Source organism: Argopecten irradians, chromosome 10, assembly GCF_041381155.1.
Source record: "Argopecten irradians isolate NY chromosome 10, Ai_NY, whole genome shotgun sequence".
NCBI classification, from domain to species: domain Eukaryota; kingdom Metazoa; phylum Mollusca; class Bivalvia; order Pectinida; family Pectinidae; genus Argopecten; species Argopecten irradians.
Window position 1 is genome coordinate 223,850 of NC_091143.1, and position 21,749 is coordinate 245,598.

The 21,749-nt window shown below is 35.1% G+C and overlaps 1 protein-coding gene across 1 annotated transcript in view; it reads right to left on the reverse strand.

Annotated features, from left to right (window-relative positions):
* LOC138334009 (uncharacterized) overlaps window positions 1–21,509 on the reverse strand; it is a 50,906-nt gene extending 29,397 nt beyond the window's left edge. The window contains exons 1-4 of the mRNA XM_069282731.1: window positions 20,949–21,509; window positions 20,133–20,161; window positions 17,978–19,944; window positions 16,135–17,207 (exon numbers count right to left, since the gene is read on the reverse strand). Of these exons, the coding sequence (XP_069138832.1) occupies window positions 16,135–17,207; window positions 17,978–19,944; window positions 20,133–20,161; window positions 20,949–21,509 (3,630 nt within the window). The remainder of the gene's footprint in view (window positions 1–16,134; window positions 17,208–17,977; window positions 19,945–20,132; window positions 20,162–20,948) is intronic.
* Window positions 21,510–21,749: the final 240 nt, after the last annotated feature.

The window sequence follows — 21,749 nt, forward strand, 5'->3', positions numbered from 1 at the left end:
TACGTATATGTTTGTGTACCCGTTAGTAGTGTTCACTGACGGACTTTTATGACGGACAGGACATGTGACTTTGACTACGGACATTGACGAAGTTGTTTGATTGGTCAGTGTGGTCAGTTTAACGTATTTGATATATATCTTTTTGTATTTCGGGATATTTGAATTTCGTCCCTGTGCTTGGTTGGACGTTTCGTTTGCCCGGTCGAGAAATTCATTAATTTTTTCGGTTGTTCTAGTATTTGTTCTTTATCTTGGTTAATACATTATATCTATTCTCCCAGTATGAAAATGGTTTGAATGTGATTATTATAATTTAGATATTTTTAAAATATGAAATATATACGGATAAACATGTATTGTATACATGTGATCCGATTATTGTAATTGTAAAGTGAGTAAAATGTCTAAGTTATATATTTCTGAAATGAAGTAAGAATTGTGTGTTCTTTTATATTGTAGTTCAATCTGTTGTGATTGCATGGTCGTACTCATGACGTACGGAGCTAGTATACTTTGTAGTGAATACATCAATTACATTGATACACCATACGTGTTGTTGTAGTGTGTGTTTTTACTTTCATATATCATATCTATTTTTGCAATAATACGTTATCGGTATTGTGTGAAATGTAAAGTTTGTCTTTGAAAGTTATTCGCGTGATTCGGTGATCAATGAATGATATATGATTTGAGAGTTGAATATTCTAATTGTGTTTTATTATATTTACAGAATGTTTTTAAAATGGAATAAACATACATCATAAAGGAATCTGAACCCAGCGGGTTTGTCATTTATTGAACAAATTCCACCCGCTACATGTACAATGTTGATTTTTCATACCTATGTTGTATAAACTTTTGTCTTCAAAAGTTATGGATTTTAAAGGGGTTTTATAGAAAAATGGCGGAAATATAGCTCTTCAAATATGTCAATTTGTTCCATTTCCTTATTTTTTTCCGTAATTTGTGAGATCGTAGAGCCTTTATCATTTAATTTAGGGTGTTGATTTTATGTGAATGTAGACATTGGCATATTGCCTGTTCAGGGTTATAATTTCAAAATCACGAATTAGAAAATGGCCGAAATATAGCCCTATGAATATGGCGTTTCGTTCACTTTTTTAACGTAAATTTTACCGTAATTTAAGAAATTTCAAGAGAAAGGTTTTGAATCGAATGTGAAAGGGCACGCTCTCAGACACATATATTGACCAATTTCAATGTCATATGATTCAAAATGGCGGAGGTATAGAACATCAATTGTCCTTTCAGCGATTTTGTACATTAGTTGAGATTACATGATGTCACCAAAGGGAGATAATCCTCTAATACTAAAACTCGTACGAGTTATTCCGCATTGGTCCAAGATCTTTATAAGAAATGGAGAATTTTTGCACTTTAAAAAAACCTGAAATTCTAATGTGTTTACCTATTCATTATCAAAATTGATATTTTGAACCTAAATCTCAATCTGAATTTCCAAATTTATATCACGGTTATCAAGGAATAATTACCTGTCAGAAAACATTTTTAATTTTGAAATTCATCATGTAATAAGCCAGCCAATCAGCGGCCGGGTTAAAATTCTGTCCTGGGCTCAATCTTCGTTACACACGGGCCGTTTCGAAGGTCTTTTTTTCATTTAGTTTTGAATACTTTTCGGGATGTTTTAAGTTCTACATGTACACGTATATATGAACAATGTACACGTGTTTGCGTAAATACACGTACATGTGTAGCTACACCGCATACATGGGAGGCCGTCCTTACGTGACCCTAGCTGTTAATAGGACGTACATTTGAACAAACAAACAACAAAAGTAATGCACAAACCCAATAACTGACAGGTTTAAAAACCTTTTATGTGTGTGGCAGAGCTGTCACCTGTGACACCGGATGTTCAAACACAACCGGTGCTATTTTGAGAAACTACCCGGCCGTTTTGAGATCACAGAACCAAATAAATTCCCATAGAGGACCGTGTTAACGTTTGCTACTATTCAGGTTAAATGAAGTTATCAAAATTCTTTACAAATTTTACATCTACATGTATTGTCCGACCCACACATAAACCATTAACTGGTGTACCCTGAATATATCCAATCAGCAGGCTCCTATATATTCACCTCTCTATGAAATCTTGTGCCCAAAGGGGGATTCCCCTAAATCTGTTTTTCGGTTGGACCAGACTACTTTCGTAAGAAACGCTTTCTGATTAATATTGAGTGAGATCGTCCGTTCGTTCAAGCAATCGTCTGTTCGCTAACATTACTTATATCATTACATAGGTGGAAATCCCGTGTTTTGATCGCGATCAAATCTAGTTAGGGATTTCCATTGAGGATGGAAATCCCTATTGTTATTGTTCTGTTTTTTCTTCTTATTATTATTATTCTTTATTTTTCTTTTTTATTCTTATTTCCACAAATCTTGTTCGCAGGATATCTCAGGAACGAAATAAGGTACGACGCTCAACTTTGGACACGTTATGAATGTACATAAGATCTTGAAATGTACGTTCGATTTTTTACAAAAATGTTCAAGGTCAAGGTCATAGACGTAAAAAACAATTTTTTGGAACGAAGTTTAAGCGCTCATAACTTCATTACCGTACGGTGTACATCGTTCACGTTTTGTTATTCAGATAGATCTTGACATTGCGCGTGCTTTTCCCATGCCATGTTATCAGAGATTATGTCAAGGTCAAGAGTTCGCTACGGGGTCAAACAAAGGTCAAAAACGAAATTCAACACAGAAAAGTTTTGAAAGTTGGATATGAAAGGGCATGCCCTCAGAAATATATAATGACAAGTTTTAAGGTCATGTGATCCAAAATGGCGGAGATATAGGCCTTTGAAAAAAGGCTATTTTGGCGTTTTCCCGCCAAAATTTTTTAAGGTTTCAGCGCCTTTAATACTTAACACACATGCTTGATTTTTTGTATAGACATAGCATGGACGAATGTCTACAGAACTTATGCTGTTTTATTGACCTTGACATTCATTCAAGGTCACAGGGTTCAAAAAGCTTTAAATCTTTAAACGACATCTTCGTAATAAATAAGAGGTGTAGAGCGCTGAAATTTGGAGACGTTATGTACGTACATGAGTTCTTAAAATGTACTCTCGATTTTGGAGGATAACGTTCAAGGTCAAGGTCACAGACGTAAAAAACTGCTTTTTTCGAACGAACTTTAAACGCTCATAATTTCATAACCGTACGCTACACAACATGTACGTTTCATTCTCCATGTAGATCACGATAATTCACGTTTTTTTCTCATTACATGTTATCAGAAATTATGTCAAGGTCACGAGTTCACTAGGGGGTCAAATGAGGTCAAACAAAGGTCAAAAATGAACTTTACCATAGAAATGTTTCGAAGGGCGCATATGAAAGAGCATGTTCTCAGGCACATAAAATGACCAAATTCAAGGTCATATGATCCAAAATGGCGGAGATATAGGACATCAAAAATCGAAATTTTAGTTTATATTTGCCCCTGCCCGAGACGTTTCAGCGCCTTAATACCTGTATGTACGGTGTTGATTTTTCATACGGCTGTTGTATGAACTTTTGTCTTCAAAAGTTATGGGTTTTAAAGGGGTTATATAGAAAAATGGCGGAAATATAGCTCTCCAAATATGGCAATTTGTTTCATTTTCTTATTTTTTTCCGTTATTTGTGAGCTCGTAGGGCCTTTATCATCTCATGTAGAGTGTTGAATTTTTGTAAATGTAAGCTTTAGCCTATTGTCTGTACAGGTTTTTAATTTCAAAGACATGAATTTGAAAATGGCGGAAATATAGACCTCCGAATATGGCGTTTCGTTCATTTTTTAACGTAAATTTTAGCGTAATTCATGAAAATTCAAAGGTGAAATGTTTTGAATTGGATGTGAAAGATCATGCTTTCAGACACATAAAATGACCAAGTTCAAGGTCATAAGATTCAAAATGGCGGAGATATAGGACATCGAAAATCGAAATTTTAGTTTATATTTGTCCTTGCCCGAGACGTTTCAGCGCCTTTAAACCTGTATGTACAGTGTTGATTTTTCATACCTGTGTTGTATGAACTTTTGTCTTCAAAAGTTATTTATTTTTAAGGGGTTATATAGAAAAATGGCGGAAAGATAGCTCTCCAAATATGGCAATTTGTTTCATTTTCTTATTTTTTTCCGTTATTTGTGAGCTCGTAGGGCCTTTATCATCTCATGTAGAGTGTTGAATTTTTGTAAATGTTAGCTTTAGCCTATTGTCTGTACAGGTTTTTAATTTCAAAGTCATGAATTTGAATATGGCGGAAATATAGACCTCCGAATATGGCGTTTCGTCCATTTTTTAACGTAAATTTTAGCGTAATTCATGAAAATTCAAAGGTGAAATGTTTTGAATTGGATGTGAAAGATCATGCTTTCAGACACATAAAATGACCAATTTCAATGTCATATGATTCAAAATGGCGGAGGTATAGAACTTTCAGCGATTTTGAGTTGTGATTACATGATGTGGCATGTGGCCAAAGGGAGATAATCGGTATCTAATACTAAAACTCTAATCGTACTTGTTATTCCGCATTGGTCCAAGATCTTCATAAGATAAGGAGAATTTTTGCACTTTTAAAAAACCTGAAATTCTAATGTTTTTACCTATTCATTATCAAAATTGATATTTTGAACCTAAATCTCAATCGGAATTTCCAAATTCATATCACGGTTATCAAGGAATAATTACCTGTCAGAAAAACATTTTTAATTTTGAAATTCATAATTAGCCAGCCAATCAGCGGCCGGGTTAAAATTCTGTCCTGGGCTCAATCTTCGTTACACACGGGCCGTTTCGAAGGTATTTTTACATCTAGTTTTCAATACTTTTCGGGATGTTTTAAGTGCTACTGTAATAGGGAGGGTTTTCCACAAGAGACCCGGAGGGGCGATCCGACTGTAGCTCCCGTTATATGTATAAGTCCCAAATCGTGATCGTATAGTATTTTTAGTATACAACAGAGTCCACAGTCGTCACAAATCCTCTCCGGATCCCGTTTCCTCCACAGGTTACAGGCCTGTATCTCAACAGGTTCGATCTCTAGGATGTAGCGGAAGCACTGACACTAATCCAATAACTCAACTAGGTAAATACAGGTACAAATAACTATTTATTATATAAAAGACAAGTAGATTAATTATTACATAGAAGATTCACAATAGTGCCCGTTAAGACAGATAACAATAAGAGATATATAAGTGCCGAAGCAGTTACAATGTATCCAAGATTAACTATAGCCAAACTTTAGGCCTAATTAGCTAAGTCCTGTGTGATTACCACGTTCCCTAAACAAAGCCTAACACCCTACGGAGCCAACTAACCACCTACAAGTGTTCTTAACTCTAGAGGTATATAAAACCAACGGTGTAAACTAGGATACCTTAGGATGCCTAAGCCCTAAGCCCCTGACAACCCCTAATTATACACAAACCCTACGTTAGCTATAGATACACTCTAAGTAAAGACCCACGTTGCCCCTTTTATAACAACTCATCAACCCAGTACCCCAAAGTGACCACTGATTGGTCAATGTCCGGATGTCCGGACAGAGCACCATATTTAGGTGAAACCGCTGCTACAACAACCCACCTACACACTAAATATAACTTCCGCTTAAAACAGACAAGGCTCAACTGACTGATAAAAACCTCCCACGTGTACCACACGTGTACTCCGGCCAGCGGTCATCATCGGGGGTGATCATGAGGACAACTAGGTTGATGAATGTGACTGCTAAACAGCAAACACACCCTAGATAAGACCTGTTCTCACGGTGTTCCCCTGAATTTGGGTCAAATATACATAAACAGATCACTGAAGTGAAGACTTAGAAGAGTGCAATAACAAATATACATACTGTAGAAATAAATGCAACAATGATAGAAACCCGTTCTATCACACTACATATACACGTACATGTATATATGAACAATGTACACGTGTTTGCGTAAATACACGTACATGTGTAACTACACCGCATACATGGGAGGCCGTCCTTACGTGACCCTAGCTGTTAATAGGACGTACATTTGAACAAACAAACAATAAAAGTAATGCACAAACACAATAACTGACAGGTTTAAAAGCCTTTTATGTGTGTGGCAGAGCCGTCACCTGTGACACCGGATGTTCAAACACAACCGGTGCTATTTTGAGAAACTATCCGGCCGTTTTGAGATCACAGAACCAAATAAATTCCCATAGAGGACCGTGTTAACGTTTGCTACTATTCAGGTTAATTGAAGTTATCAAAATTCTTTACAAAATTTACATCTACATGTATTGTTCCGACCCACACATATATCCAATCAGCAGGCTCCTATATATTCACCTCTCTATGAAATCTTGTGCCCAAAGGGGGATTCCCCTAAATCTGTTTTTCATAAGAAACGCTCTCTAACGCTTTGTGATTAATATTGAGTGAGATTGAGTGAGATCGTCCGTTCGTTCAAGCAATCGTCTGTTCGCTAACATTACTTATATCATTACATAGGTGGAAATCCCGTGTTTTGATCGCGATCAAATCTAGTTATTGTTATTATTATTATTCTTTATTTTTCTTTTTTTTTCTTATTTCCACAAATCTTGTTCGCAGGATATCTCAGGAACGAAATAAGGTACGACGCTCAACTTTGGACACGTTATGAATGTACATAAGATCTTGAAATGTACGTTCGATTTTTTACAAAAATGTTCAAGGTCAAGGTCACAGACGTAAAAAACAAATTTTTTGGAACGAAGTTTAAACGCTCATAACTTCATTACCGTACGCTGTACATCGTTCACGTTTTGTTATTCAGACAGATCTTGACATTGCGCGTGCTTTTCCCATGCCATGTTATCAGAGATTATGTCAAGGTCAAGAGTTCGCTACGGGGTCAAACAAAGGTCAAAAACGAAATTCAACACAGAAAAGTTTTGAAAGTTGGATATGAAAGGGCATGCCCTCAGAAATATATAATGACAAGTTTTAAGGTCATGTGATCCAAAATGGCGGAGATATAGGCCTTTGAAAAAAGGCTATTTTGGCATTTTCCCGCCAAAATTTTTTAAGGTTTCAGCGCCTTTAATACTTAACACACATGCTTGATTTTTTGTATAGACATAGCATGGACGAATGTCTACAGAACTTATGCTGTTTTATTGACCTTGACATTCATTCAAGGTCACAGGGTTCAAAAAGCTTTAAATCTTTAAACGACATCTTCGTAATAAATAAGAGGTGTAGAGCGCTGAAATTTGGAGACGTTATGTACGTACATGAGTTCTTAAAATGTACTCTCGATTTTGGAGGATAACGTTCAAGGTCAAGGTCACAGACGTAAAAAACTGTTTTTTTTTCGAACGAACTTTAAACGCTCATAATTTCATAACCGTACGCTACACAACATGTACGTTTCATTCTCCATGTAGATCACGATAATTCACGTTTTTTTCTCATTACATGTTATCAGAAATTATGTCAAGGTCACGAGTTCACTAGGGGGTCAAATGAGGTCAAACAAAGGTCAAAAATGAACTTTACCATAGAAATGTTTCGAAGGGCGCATATGAAAGAGCATGTTCTCAGGCACATAAAATGACCAAATTCAAGGTCATATGATCAAAAATGGCGGAGATATAGGACATCAAAAATCGAAATTTTAGTTTATATTTGCCCCTGCCCGAGACGTTTCAGCGCCTTAATACCTGTATGTACAGTGTTGATTTTTCATACCTATGTTGTATGAACTTTTGTCTTCAAAAGTTATGGATTTTAAAGGGGTTATATAGAAAAATGGCGGAAATATAGCTCTCCAAATATGGCAATTTGTTTCATTTTCTTATTTTTGTCCGTTATTTGTGAGCTCGTAGGGCCTTTATCATCTCATGTAGAGTGTTGAATTTTTGTAAATGTAAGCTTTAGCCTATTGTCTGTACAGGTTTTTAATTTCAAAGACATGAATTTGAAAATGGCGGAAATATAGCCCTCCGAATATGGCGTTTCGTTCATTTTTTAACGTAAATTTTAGCGTAATTCATGAAAATTCAAAGGTGAAATGTTTTGAATTGGATGTGAAAGATCATGCTTTCAGACACATAAAATGACCAAGTTCAAGGCATAAGATTCAAAATGGCGGAGATATAGGACATCGAAAATCGAAATTTTAGTTTATATTTGTCCTTAAACGAGACGTTTCAGCGCCTTTAAACCTGTATGTACAGTGTTGATTTTTCATACCTGTGTTGTATGAACTTTTGTCTTCAAAAGTTATTTATTTTTAAGGGGTTATATAGAAAAATGGCGGAAATATAGCTCTCCAAATATGGCAATTTGTTTCATTTTCTTATTTTTTTTCCGTTATTTGTGAGCTCGTAGGGCCTTTATCATCTCATGTAGAGTGTTGATTTTTTGTAAATGTAAGCTTTAGCCTATTGTCTGTACAGGTTTTTAATTTCAAAGACATGAATGTGAAAATGGCGGAAATATAGCCCTCCGAATATGGCGTTTCGTTCATTTTTTAACGTAAATTTTAGCGTAATTCATGAAAATTCAAAGGTGAAATGTTTTGAATTGGATGTGAAAGATCATGCTTTCAGACACATAAAATGACCAAGTTCAAGGTCATAAGATTCAAAATGGCGGAGATATAGGACATAGAAAATCGAAATTTTAGTTTATATTTGTCCTTGCACGAGACGTTTCAGCGCCTTTAAACCTGTATGTACAGTGTTGATTTTTCATACCTATGTTGTATTAACTTTTGTCTTCACAAGTTATTTATTTTTAAGGGGTTATATAGAAAAAATGGCGGAAATATAGCTCTCCAAATATGGCAATTTGTTTCTTTTTCTTATTTTTGTCCGTTATTTGTGAGCTCGTAGGGCCTTTATCATCTCATGTAGAGTGTTGATTTTTTGTAAATGTAAGCTTTAGCCTATTGTCTGTACAGGTTTTTAATTTCAAAGACATGAATGTGAAAATGGCGGAAATATAGCCCTCCGAATATGGCGTTTCGTTCATTTTTTAACGTAAATTTTAGCGTAATTCATGAAAATTCAAAGGTGAAATGTTTTGAATTGGATGTGAAAGATCATGCTTTCAGACACATAAAATGACCAAGTTCAAGGTCATAAGATTCAAAATGGCGGAGATATAGGACATAGAAAATCGAAATTTTAGTTTATATTTGTCCTTGCACGAGACGTTTCAGCGCCTTTAAACCTGTATGTACAGTGTTGATTTTTCATACCTATGTTGTATGAACTTTTGTCTTCAAAAGTTATTTATTTTTAAGGGGTTATATAGAAAAATGGCGAAAATATAGCTCTCCAAATATGGCAATTTGTTTCATTTTCTTATTTTTTGTCCGTTATTTGTGAGCTCGTAGGGCCTTTATCATCTCATGTAGAGTGTTGAATTTTTGTAAATGTAAGCTTTAGCCTATTGTCTGTACAGGTTTTTAATTTCAAAGACATGAATTTGAAAATGGCGGAAATATAGACCTCCGAATATGGCGTTTCGTTCATTTTTTAACGTAAATTTTAGCGTAATTCATGAAAATTCAAAGGTGAAATGTTTTGAATTGGATGTGAAAGATCATGCTTTCAGACACATAAAATGACCAATTTCAATGTCATATGATTCAAAATGGCGGAGGTATAGAAGTACCTTTCAGCGATTTTGTACAGAGTTGTGATTACATGATGTGGCATGTGGCCAAAGGGAGATAATCGGTATCTAATACTAAAACTCTAATCGTACGTGTTATTCCGCATTGGTCCAAGATCTTTATAAGAAATGGAGAATTTTTGCACTTTAAAAAAACCTGAAATTCTAATGTGTTTACCTATTCATTATCAAAATTGATATTTTGAACCTAAATCTCAATCTGAATTTCCAAATTTCATATCACGGTTATCAAGGAATAATTACCTGTCAGAAAACATTTTTGATTTTGAAATTCAGAATCAAGCAAGCCAATCAGCGGCCGGGTTAAAATTCTGTCCTGGGCTCAATCTTATATACACACGGGCCGTTTCGAAGGTCTTTTTCATTTAGTTTTGAATACTTTTCGGGATGTTTTAAGTTCTACATGTACACGTATATATGAACAATGTACACGTGTTTGCGTAAATACACGTACATGTGTAGCTACACCGCATACATGGGAGGCCGTCCTTACGTGACCCTAGCTGTTAATAGGACGTACATTTGAACAAACAAACAACAAAAGTAATGCACAAACCCAATAACTGACAGGTTTAAAAACCTTTTATGTGTGTGGCAGAGCCGTCACCTTTGACACCGGATGTTCAAACACAACCGGTGCTATTTTGAGAAACTACCCGGCCGTTTTGAGATCACAGAACCAAATAAATTCCCATAGAGGACCGTGTTAACGTTTGCTACTATTCAGGTTAAATGAAGTTATCAAAATTCTTTACAAATTTTACATCTACATGTATTGTCCGACCCACACATTAACCATTAACTGGTGTACCTGAATATATCCAATCAGCAGGCTCCGATATATTCACCTCTCTATGAAATCTTTGTGCCCAAAGGGGGATTCCCCTAAATCTGTTTTTTCGGTTGGACCAGACTACTTTCGTAAGAAACGCTTTCTGATTAATATTGAGTGAGATCGTCCGTTCGTTCAAGCAATCGTCTGTTCGCTAACATTACTTATATCATTACATAGGTGGAAATCCCGTGTTTTGATCGCGATCAAATCTAGTTATTATCATTTTTTTCGTCAAAAACATCTAATGAAAACAGGTAAGCGTTTGCCATGGAACGAATTTGAATTGCTAATTGCCTCTACATAAGTTGATAACGGGGGCTAACCGCCATTTTAATTTTAGTATGATTATATATCAGTCAAAACACATTCAAGATGGCCCCTTGAGTTTTTTAAATAGAAAACCTCATTACAGAAAATGCCTATTCAAAACTAAAAAAAATAACTCCCATAATTACTAAGGACACAAATAAATATTACAGTTTTTATTGAAACGTAATCAGACCTAATATTCATTACATCAATTAGGTTCAAAAACATCTAAAAGGCCGCCAATATGAGGTGAAATTCAAAATTAAAAATTTTTATGAATTTCTTCGAAATTTCTTTTTACAAATCGACAGAATTTCATTCTGAATAATTTGGTGTCTTTTATCCTCGAAAGAATAGCAAAGTTTATTGTAAAGATCAATAAATGTTGTATGCCATTTTGAACAATCCTTTGTCTTTGCTACTTAAGCAAAATTAAATTTTCCGCCAAAATGTTACAGCTGCATAACAGACCATTTCTTCATCAAAATGAACATTTTTTGATGCAATTATATTTGTAAATTTTTTTCTCTCATTGTTATACAAAAAATGGCAACTTCCGGTTTTGTAAGGGGTGCCCAAATAGATTAAAGGTCCTGTTTTTAACAATAACCTTGCAAACAAACTTTTCTCCTGAAGTTCTTAACTTTTATAAAATAATTAATATTTCATAATTACAAATTCACAGCGGATTGGGCTATAAAGTCTGATACTTGGGAATACCTTCTCATTCTATTCCACAGTTCACAGGGGTTTTCAAATCACCATCTTATCATAAGTCTTGAAATGTTTAATGATGGTCCATAACATAACCTATCTTGGTTAAGTCATACATGTTTTAATATTGCAAAGTATTTTCAAGACAATACTACAGGGCAATAATTAATCTAATAATGAACTTGTTAGCAAATGGCCAATTTCTTTGTAACGATTCAGATATAAATTGTTTAGATATAACATTGAGAGATACTATGGGTCAAAGTTTTTCTTTCATTTTTTTACATGATTTTTTATAAAATCAATGCTGAATGTCGTTTTGTCAATAGCTTTATCTTTCGTGGCATTTTTTTCTGGTACGTTAATTTCGTTTGCTGTTTGTACGCATTCAAAAATTTTGCTCTTTTTAAAAATTGACGGGAAAATCAGGTTAATTGACTTCTTGGCAATAACCAACAGAACAATTGGTATTAGCCTGTCGGCATATGGTTTAAATTAATTTGGCAACCAAGTTTTGTCAAAAAATGAATGATACATTGTAACAAAAATGGCGAGTAAAAGGTTTTCATAACCCGAAACAAACCAATGGCCATAAGTCACTTAAATTCGTTATATTGTTAAGTTGAAAACATTGTAACAATTATGTTGAAAGATAATTTTAAACGGACAAATTCGACATGTTTAAAATTCACAAGATGAGGATGTTATGATGAATTTGTTGTGACCATTTTAAACACAGTTTGAAATCACTGGATACAATATCTGAAACATACTGTATTTAAATGATTTTTATAACCATGAACCCAATGTCATAATAATTTTGGCAGGATGCATACACGAAGTTTTAAAGGAGATAATTCGTGTTTAGTTGTATACAATTAAAGAGTTTACCGTCCCCCTCGTTCTTGTCTCATTTATTGGTGAATTGTCTGACAACTGAACACAAAAACCAATTGGAATGTATTAAGATTCTAGACGTTTAAGTTTATGCATTTCTGAAAATAATTCAATTATTTAGGTTATGTTGAAAGTTGGTTTATTGTAAATTTTGTAGATCATCTTACTTACAAATTACTTCATCATCTTTTTCATATTTTTCGTTGTTGAAAAACTCGTACGAGATCCCTCCCTTTGTCCATTTCCTTGTTAATGATCTGTAGAATTGGCTTAAAAATAAAAACTAAAAGAAATTGTATTACAAATCATATTTTATTAATTTCATGTTCATTTATTTCATTCAGTCCCCCCGTTTCTTGATGATATAAGAAAAAGTAGTTTTTCCACTGCCATATTACAAAAATGTATCGGTATGGTTTGAAAATCTCTATACATAATTTAGTTATCTACTATTATATTGTGATACTTTGTTACTGCTATACAACTTCCTTTTCAGCTTCTGGAGTCAATATTTTGATAGGACCATGGGGTACTTTCGGACATATCGTGACAGTTACGAATCCATTGTCATTTTATGTCAGTTTCGATTCCCTTTCTTGAACCACTCCTGACAAAGTAAATATTTTTACATTAATGGCAGTTGTGTTACATTGGTCACAATGTTTATTAGAGTACGTATATATAGTTTAGTTACCTATTACAAACCGCCATAGTAAAAATACTAGTACTGTCGGATAATGCTGATAGCTAATGTACATTATCAATTATTCAAGAATGATTGACCAATTTGTGATACATTTTATACTTTAGTAGAATAGCTACTACTAAATTTAATTGAAATTACTTTAATATACATTACTATTACTGTACCACAATGTATGCTATCAAATGACATTTCAATATTAGAAGAGTACTTTGGATGGTCTGGTTTTAACTGAAATTTTCGCCGTCTTTTTCTAACAGAAGTTTTCAATATTTACGGTAAACAACATTGGTATATTTGAAAATGTGGATAATGCTGAAAAGGCTGCACTTAAGTATGAAACCTAAAGTATTCAAACACCACCTAATGTTTGGCGATTGGGAAAACCACATGAAATTTACCGTGTACTGATAATTTCATAAAGTTTATTTCATAACTGCTTGGGTGTTGTCCATTATTGACTAATCCTACGATGTTTACGAAAGTGTCCATTTCTGATTCAATTTGTATACAGTTTGAGTTATCCACTTAATACTGTAATAAGTAGATGATACGAGTTCTTTGAATGAACATCACTCTGATGTTGAACTTTGTATTTGTCAATTATTGACAAAGTTCTGATAATCCAATCACGGTATCGAGTACTCCCTAGTTATCCATGTTAACTGTCGAATAACTCTTTCAGTGAGGACACCATACTCAAACGAATATGCCTCCAAGGCATGGTATTATGTAATTGAACGTTCACAGTAGGACTGATGGATTGGCCTCTTTGTTAGGGGATGGGCAGCCTCTCTTTACCCAAGTAACATGTTTTGAGTTGACGTTCCTGACACGCCATATACAGCCTTTTTAGTCCATCATCCTTTTCTGGTTACCATTTTAATACTGTACGCACAACCCTTTCTTTACTCTTACATATCCCGACTTATCCATTCTTACACGAATAAGTATACGATATGCGAAAGTATCTTCATGTAGGATGGCTATTTGCCGATTCAACAATTCCTTATCCTTCATATGGAGAAAGTAGAGTAATCATCATTTGAGTGAACATCATTCCAGTGTTGAACTAACGCTGTTGTAATCAATGTATTGCAGGTGGTAACCATGTGCAGTTTTTTGTTAGTCAACCATCCTGTCTTTTAACACTTTTCTGGTGATCCATTTTAATACTGTATGTGGAACATGCGATGGTATCTTCATTGTCTATTTACAGTTTCGAAAATTAATCATCAGTGTTCAATGTGTACAACATACGTCCTTTGATTGAAGATCATTCTGGTGCTGAAGAAAGGATTAGTCAATAATGAGCAATATTCTAGTCATCTATGTCTTCACAATATAGCAAAACGTTTTGTTCCAAAATTCCAATGTTTACATAATTCAAGTGGCATATAAAATAGGACCAAGTAATATATTACAGTGAAATATTACAGTGAAAACAGTCATAGATGACAATCACATTCTTACTCTCTATCAGTACAGATCTTTTTCATTCTCTTCCACTCTCACTTCAATGTATTACCAATTATCTTAGCTACTGTTGTATCGGAAACGCATTTGACACTTTTGATTAGTGCCAAATCTTTGCCGCTACAACAGTCGCTAACAAATACCAGAATTATACAACGAGTGCTAAAGGCGATTGAGGGATCTGCAAATGTGCAAGAAATTTAAAATCCATATTTGTATCATTTTAAAGTTACTTATATATATTAAAAAATATTTTGACATTTTACTTTCCAAATAATTTGAATACCATCAAAACTTAACATGAAATGAATGGATATGAAGCAATTATGATGCATCAGCTTTGGTACACAAAGATGTGTTTTAAGTATTCGACGTAAAGCCGTTATTGTTACATCTAGAACTACATGCTGTCAAAATTATTTTGGACAGACTGCAAAAGAAAATATATTAATTAAACCTTCATTGTCACCGCATCAAACTCAACATCAAATGAATGGGCATGCAAAACTTGTCTGCGACATGTGCAGTTAAAAACATTTAAGGTAGGGTAAGAGTATGTACAGCATTATCTCACGGTTACTTGTAACTGGGGAGATAAAACGGTATAACTGTAAATCCACATCCCCCACACATCACCGTGTGTGGAGGCCCCCCGTGTGTGGAGGCCCGGACAATAGACTATACCCCCCCCCCCCCCCTGATAAATTTGATGCGGTTATTTTTGAAAAGATATTGAAATAGCTTCATGGTAACTATAATAACATGATAATACGTGTACGTCAATCGCATCAATATTTTTGACATAAACATGGTCAATCACCGTTCCCCCTTCTGTTGTTGCTTCATTAACACATTGTCTGTATCCATGTGATTCCATCATTAGCGATATTGATGAAGAATTTTGCAAAATATTCTGATTAAAATCTCCCAAAATTATTGACCTCCTGTTGGTTTTACCTACCAATTGCACCAAATGTGTTATCGTATTTTTGAAGTTTTCAATATTGTACGATTGTGGTCTATAAATAGTAACAATAATAACATTTTCTATTTGAAATGCAATATACTCCAGGTCATCAACTTCAAAGTATATTCGCTCAAATTCTGCGTTTTGTTTACTCAATACTCCCACGCCACCATGTCGTTGTGTTTGTAATTCGTTTGAATCTTTATATGACATTTTTCTGGTTTGACTGTGTAATTCAAAGTTGCTAACATGAACAGTCGTATCGTCCTGTAACCAAGTTTCTGTAAAGCACGTGTAATCTGCATCAAGTATTTGTTTGTTTGATCGTATATCTTGTAAATGAGGAACCATGCCTTCCGTATTATGATATATTATATTTGTCATATTTCCCACCGTTTCTCTTGATATCGAGACAAAATCGTGCATTTGTTCAAGTGCCTCTTTTACTTTGAGGTTACAAAAAATTGCTTTTTGGTCAAAATCTGTTATTGTCAGTCCATGCATTGATGTTACACGACTTAGAGCAACATAAGCCTGACCTGGTGCAAATATTTTCTTCAAACAAACAACAGCACTATCGGTCGTTAAACCCTGAACCTTATGTACAGTACATGCCCAAGCAAGTTTTAAAGGAAACTGTCGTCTTGTATTTCTACTGTTTCTGCCTATTATTTCTTCATGACGTTCTATCATAACAAACGTTTCATCGCCCACTTTTCTTCCTTGTTTCAGACCAACCTTCTTATTATCAAAACAGACTTCAACACATTTTATTGTTTCACTACTGTTTTCTTTAACCAACTGTTTAACTGTTCCAAACGCACCATTAACAAGTCCATCGGACACATCAACGTTTTTGGTAAGCATAACACGAGCGTCAACTGAAAGCCATAGTGATCTTGGCAAAGTACATTGTCTTGCTTGCGTGTCGGAAGCTTCTTTTCTTGTCATTCTTCCACTACGTTCATCTTTTGTCCAATCGTCTGCTTCAATACTGACAGGATCGTTGCAAATTGTGTGTAATGTATTCAAATTGTGTTCATCAACCTGGTCATTACAAGCATAAATATGGATTCCGTTACTTACTTCACCCGTTTCTCTATTGCTCAACAATTCTCTGTCTTTATTGGACAAATTGTCATTTTTGGCTTTTACTCTACATCGGTTCAACACCATAGCAAATTCCTTGTCGTCTTTCTGTCGCATGATTTCATCTAATTCTACGATACGAAAATTGTCATTCCACAAGTCATAGAAAATATCTTTTGTATACAATGACTTGCCTTTAACAGGAGGAAGCTGATAAAAATCTCCAACAGCTAAAACACTAACATTGCCAAACGGAGAATGATCGCCGGTCTGTTTGATTTGCCTTAAACGCCCATGAACATATGAAAGCAATTTCTTGTCGACCATCGATATCTCGTCAATAATAACCAATTGTAGCTGAGCTAATTTACTTCGCAAAGTGTTCAACTTTTCATCACTTAGTGGTTGGTATGCTGTGGTGGCTTCTACCGGTATTGCTAATGCGTTGTGAATGGTTGAACCACCGATATTAAATGCCGCTACACCAGTTGGAGCAACTAATAAAACAGATACATCATCTGGGTTTTGCAATGTAGCGCAAAAGTCGTGTTAGACTCGTAATGATACTGCTTTGATCAGATGACTTTTTTCCCAGTACCGTGGCTCCTCCAGTGAGGAAAATATGTATCGTGATCAGGATTTTTACCATGGATTGTGGCAAGACACCATTTCCTAATCTTTGAAAATACACTGTTTTGTTTTGGATTCATTGATCTCAATATTGCCAATCCCTCTTCTTTTGTTACCACTGTTGGACATATTTCTACATTTTGGCTATTCTTGTTGCAAACCCAATCGGGTATTCCTTGAATATTGTCTTCGTTTTCTTTGTGATTATTTTTTCTTGATCACATTTAATGCGTTCTGATTCAGTCTCGGGACAAATCTGTGCCCATGCATCCTCTCGAGGTCCCAGCATTTTCCAACACATTCTCGGCATCTTCGAGCACATCTATATCTTTCTCATAGAAACTACGGTTCGTATCTATAATCGATTTCACCTCTTGCAGTGCTTCATTAAATCCAACTTTAACATAGCCCCTGTTGTAAAACTCCTCGTGTGTTTCAAATCCGTTTGGCTTTAATTGTACATCTGCTCTATACGGTAGGAAAAGTTGGAGTATGCTCTGGAAATATTTCTCTGGTGCTCGTGTCATTGAAACACCGGGGGATATCGAATAACAGCGATATCTGTTCTTGTTCTTTTCATTACGGACCCTAAATTATTATTTAGAGTGTAAACAGTGCTGCGGTGTTTAGAACCAACTTCGGTTGATGATAAAACTCTGTACTCGGAGCAAAAATGTAGCTAAACACATATCATCAAATTCTGCTATGTTTGGTCTTGCTTTGTACTTATCAACAACACTGGACATCCATATGTCGCTATCATCATTTTCTGATTTGGATTTGATAACGGAGAGCGGAAGGCTCATTCTAACTGGATTGTCACCAACAGGTATAAACTGTACCTTTCTTGAGCTTTCCTTTAGTCTTAAATTGCAAACTCTGAATGTTGCTTCTTGCGCACTGACTTCTCGATGATGAAGATATACACTTCCCAATTTTTTCATTGCTTGTTCTGCATCAACATTTCCTTCTCTGGCTTCTGTTTGAGCATGGTCAAGTATTTGACTCATTTCTCTTTCTGCTTTGGCTATGTATGACACCATGTATACTACACATGCATAAGCATCAGTGACGTACTGGATATCCATATTTGCATTCCAACAACGAAGCAAGTGAGGATTATACTGATTAATCCAAACATCATGTGAATCTCTCTTCAAAACTACATTTGTCCTCTTTGTTAAAGTATTGCAAGCCTTTTCAAATAAAGATTGTGTTAATCCGAGTTGCTTGAAGATATCATCAACGGATGTGTTTTCATTGTCTTCATTTGCCATATGCTTCCAAATATCACTCAAAATCTTTTTGGCAATTTCAACTGGCATGCCGCCAACCTTCAGATTATGTGCACAAACTTCGTCAAACTCTTCAGCGCTCATGTTGGGTTCAGTTTGTTTCAGGTCTTTCATATCAGTACCTGGGCGTGACACAAATGTATTGTTTGACGGAGGTCTGGGGAAATTAAATCTACATGCTTTCCCATTTTTCTTACAGGATTTAGAATGCCGTTTGCTATGCTGCTGTACACTTGTTACAATTTCATGCATTTCTGACTCATGTTCCGAAGGTATTGCACATGATATGTATTTGTCAACAAATTCAACTATATCTACATCATCATCTTTGTCCAATTGTGGGGCATTTTCTACCCAAAAAAAACAATGAGTATGTGGTGATCCTCTTTGTTGAAATTCAACTCTATAGAAATAGTCAATGATTTTGCCTATTGGCGCTGCTTTGGACATTATTACGTCTCTTAAGAAAAAATGAAAACGATGCTCAAACATTCTAGCAACTGTTACCGGATTGCTTTTCAATATGTCATTCTTCATTTTCCAGTCCATTCCATCTACTTTTCTACTATCATTCTGCTGTTTCAAAATGCATTCGATTACATCAGTCCATCTCATTTCAGCTGCAGAAAACGAACAAAACCATGTTGGAATTCCTAATTGACGTAGCATAGCAAAGAGATCTTTCTGTGTTGCTTGCCAATATGGTGGGGTGCCTCTAACGGGTTTAAGAAATTTATATCCTTCGTCATTTTTCAGAATTGACTTTACATTTTCCTGATTTTTTAACATATGTGTTGTTACTTGTTGTTCATCTTTTCCTATACCAGTGCCTTTCCTTAAAGCAATAGATACATTCGATATCACCTGCTGTAGTTCGGCTAAGTACTGTGCGAAAAATATAAAGTTAGTATCTTCAGAAAATCTGTTATCTACATTCATCAATCGATTATGCAAATACCTGCACAGTGTGATAGCAGTATCACGATCATCACTGAATACATTCTCTCCGTCTGGAAACAGTACAGGAAATGCTTTTGCCTCAACGCCCTTTTCCATTAACATACTGATAGGATTATTTTTCTCGCATGGAGCAACTGAAAATATCTTATCGAAATACTGATCAAGAACTTCCTGTCCTATGTCGGCAGGTTGGAGACAAGTATCAAGCGGCATGGCATGGAGTCTATCATCAACACCATCATCAGTTGTCTCTGTCTCTGTGTTTTCGTCTACATTAGCAGTTTGTCCTTCTGTATGTACTTCGTTTTCCTCAATAGGATTTTCCCAAGATTCGTCAATCTCCACATCTCTGTACCATTTGTTTTTTTCTTTCAAATATTTTATTGCTTTTTCAAGACGACTCGTGTTTACGAAATGATAACTATAATGACCCTTGTATGAAAGCTTTCTCTTCAGTTTTACTCGTATCAATTGATTATCGTTTTCACATCTCGGTAAGGTTGTGATAGACATATTTACATCTGCGGGTACACATACAACAGGTCCATGAACTCCATGCTGTCCTCCTTTAGGTAAAGGTATCATTTTCATAAATGGTACAATAATAGAAATCAAATGTTTTTCAATTGGATTTAAACATTGCAGTTCCTCAGGAATTGACTTTGTCTCCATTTTGTTGATACCAGCCTCAGATGGAATTTTACCTTGTTGTATTTTCCTGTGACATGTATAGCAAATCCATAAATTACATCTACTTGAACAGTGATGAATTTCATCATCATCACAAGGGGTGAAATATTTCTTGGATATGCACATATTCGCAATTTGACTGATGTTCTCTTCTTTTTGCATATAGGTCTCCTGTTTACACTTCAATACCTGCGTTTTAAACAGCAATTTATTACAAACTGAACAAACATAATCGGGAAATTCCTTAATTTTCTTCAAAAAGTTCTCTGTTACAATGTCTATATCACATTGTTTTTCCTGCAAACTTTTTTTTCTTGTTGTTTTAACTTTATCTTTAAGATCTTCTCTGTATTGCTCACTCTCGTCATATTTTACCTTCAAAGAACACTTCAACTTATTTCTGTGCTGGACATCAAACTTGTATTTTCTTTTCGAATACGTTTTTACGTTTTCGCGGTGTTCTTCGTCACATTCATATTTTCTTTTTGAAGCCGTTCTTACATTTTCACGGTGCTCGTCGTCACATTTGTATTTTCTTTTTGAAGCCGTTCTTACATTTTCACGGTGCTCGTCGTCACATTTGTATTTTCTTTTTGAAGCCGTTCTTACAATTCCACGGTGCTCTTCGTCAAATTTTTATTTTCTTTTTGAAGCCGTTCTTACGCTTTCACGGTGCTCTTCGTCACATTTATATTTCCTTTTGGATGCAGTTAATTTGTGCTGTCGGTGCTGTTCATCGCATTCATACTTTCTTTTTGAAGCAGATAGTTTACTTTCTCTATAGGACGTATTTTCGTGGTATTGCTCTTTTACTCTCATTCTATTCTGTACTTTTTTGCCTTCAACATCAGGGTCATCTGCACGCATTGCACCAACAGTCAAATCATATTCTTCGATTACTCTGACATTTTGCTGTAATCTCTTTTCTCGAGCTCTTGCTTTTTTTTCCTTTTTACGTTGCATATATGATTTCCCTTTGCGCTTTCTGTTTGAACTTGAACTACCTATACTGTCAGTCATATCTGTCATTTCTGTAATAACCTCACATTTGTTTATTGTTGTCATTGGGTTTTGTATACCCAAATGTTCACTGTCAGAATATACATATTCATCCAATACAACCACACCATGTTCTACATTATTTGAATCATTAATTGACTGTACTTGTTCTTGTTTAACAGCTACCGCTGTTACTTCAAACCTGTCAAATGCACTGTAGTTCATTGATGCTGCTAGATTCAGACAGTGATTGTACACATTTTCAATACAAGAGTAATTCAAAAGAACGCTTGCACCGCATGGTATTTGCAAACCTGTAGCGTTTCTAGAATGGGAATCAAAAACGAAATATCTACTATTCTCTTTAATAACGATAAAAGTGTTCCCTTTGAACGTGATAAATGTGCCGTGACTTTCATGTTGATCCAAAGCAGCAATCAATGCCTCATTCAGTGTCACGAACAA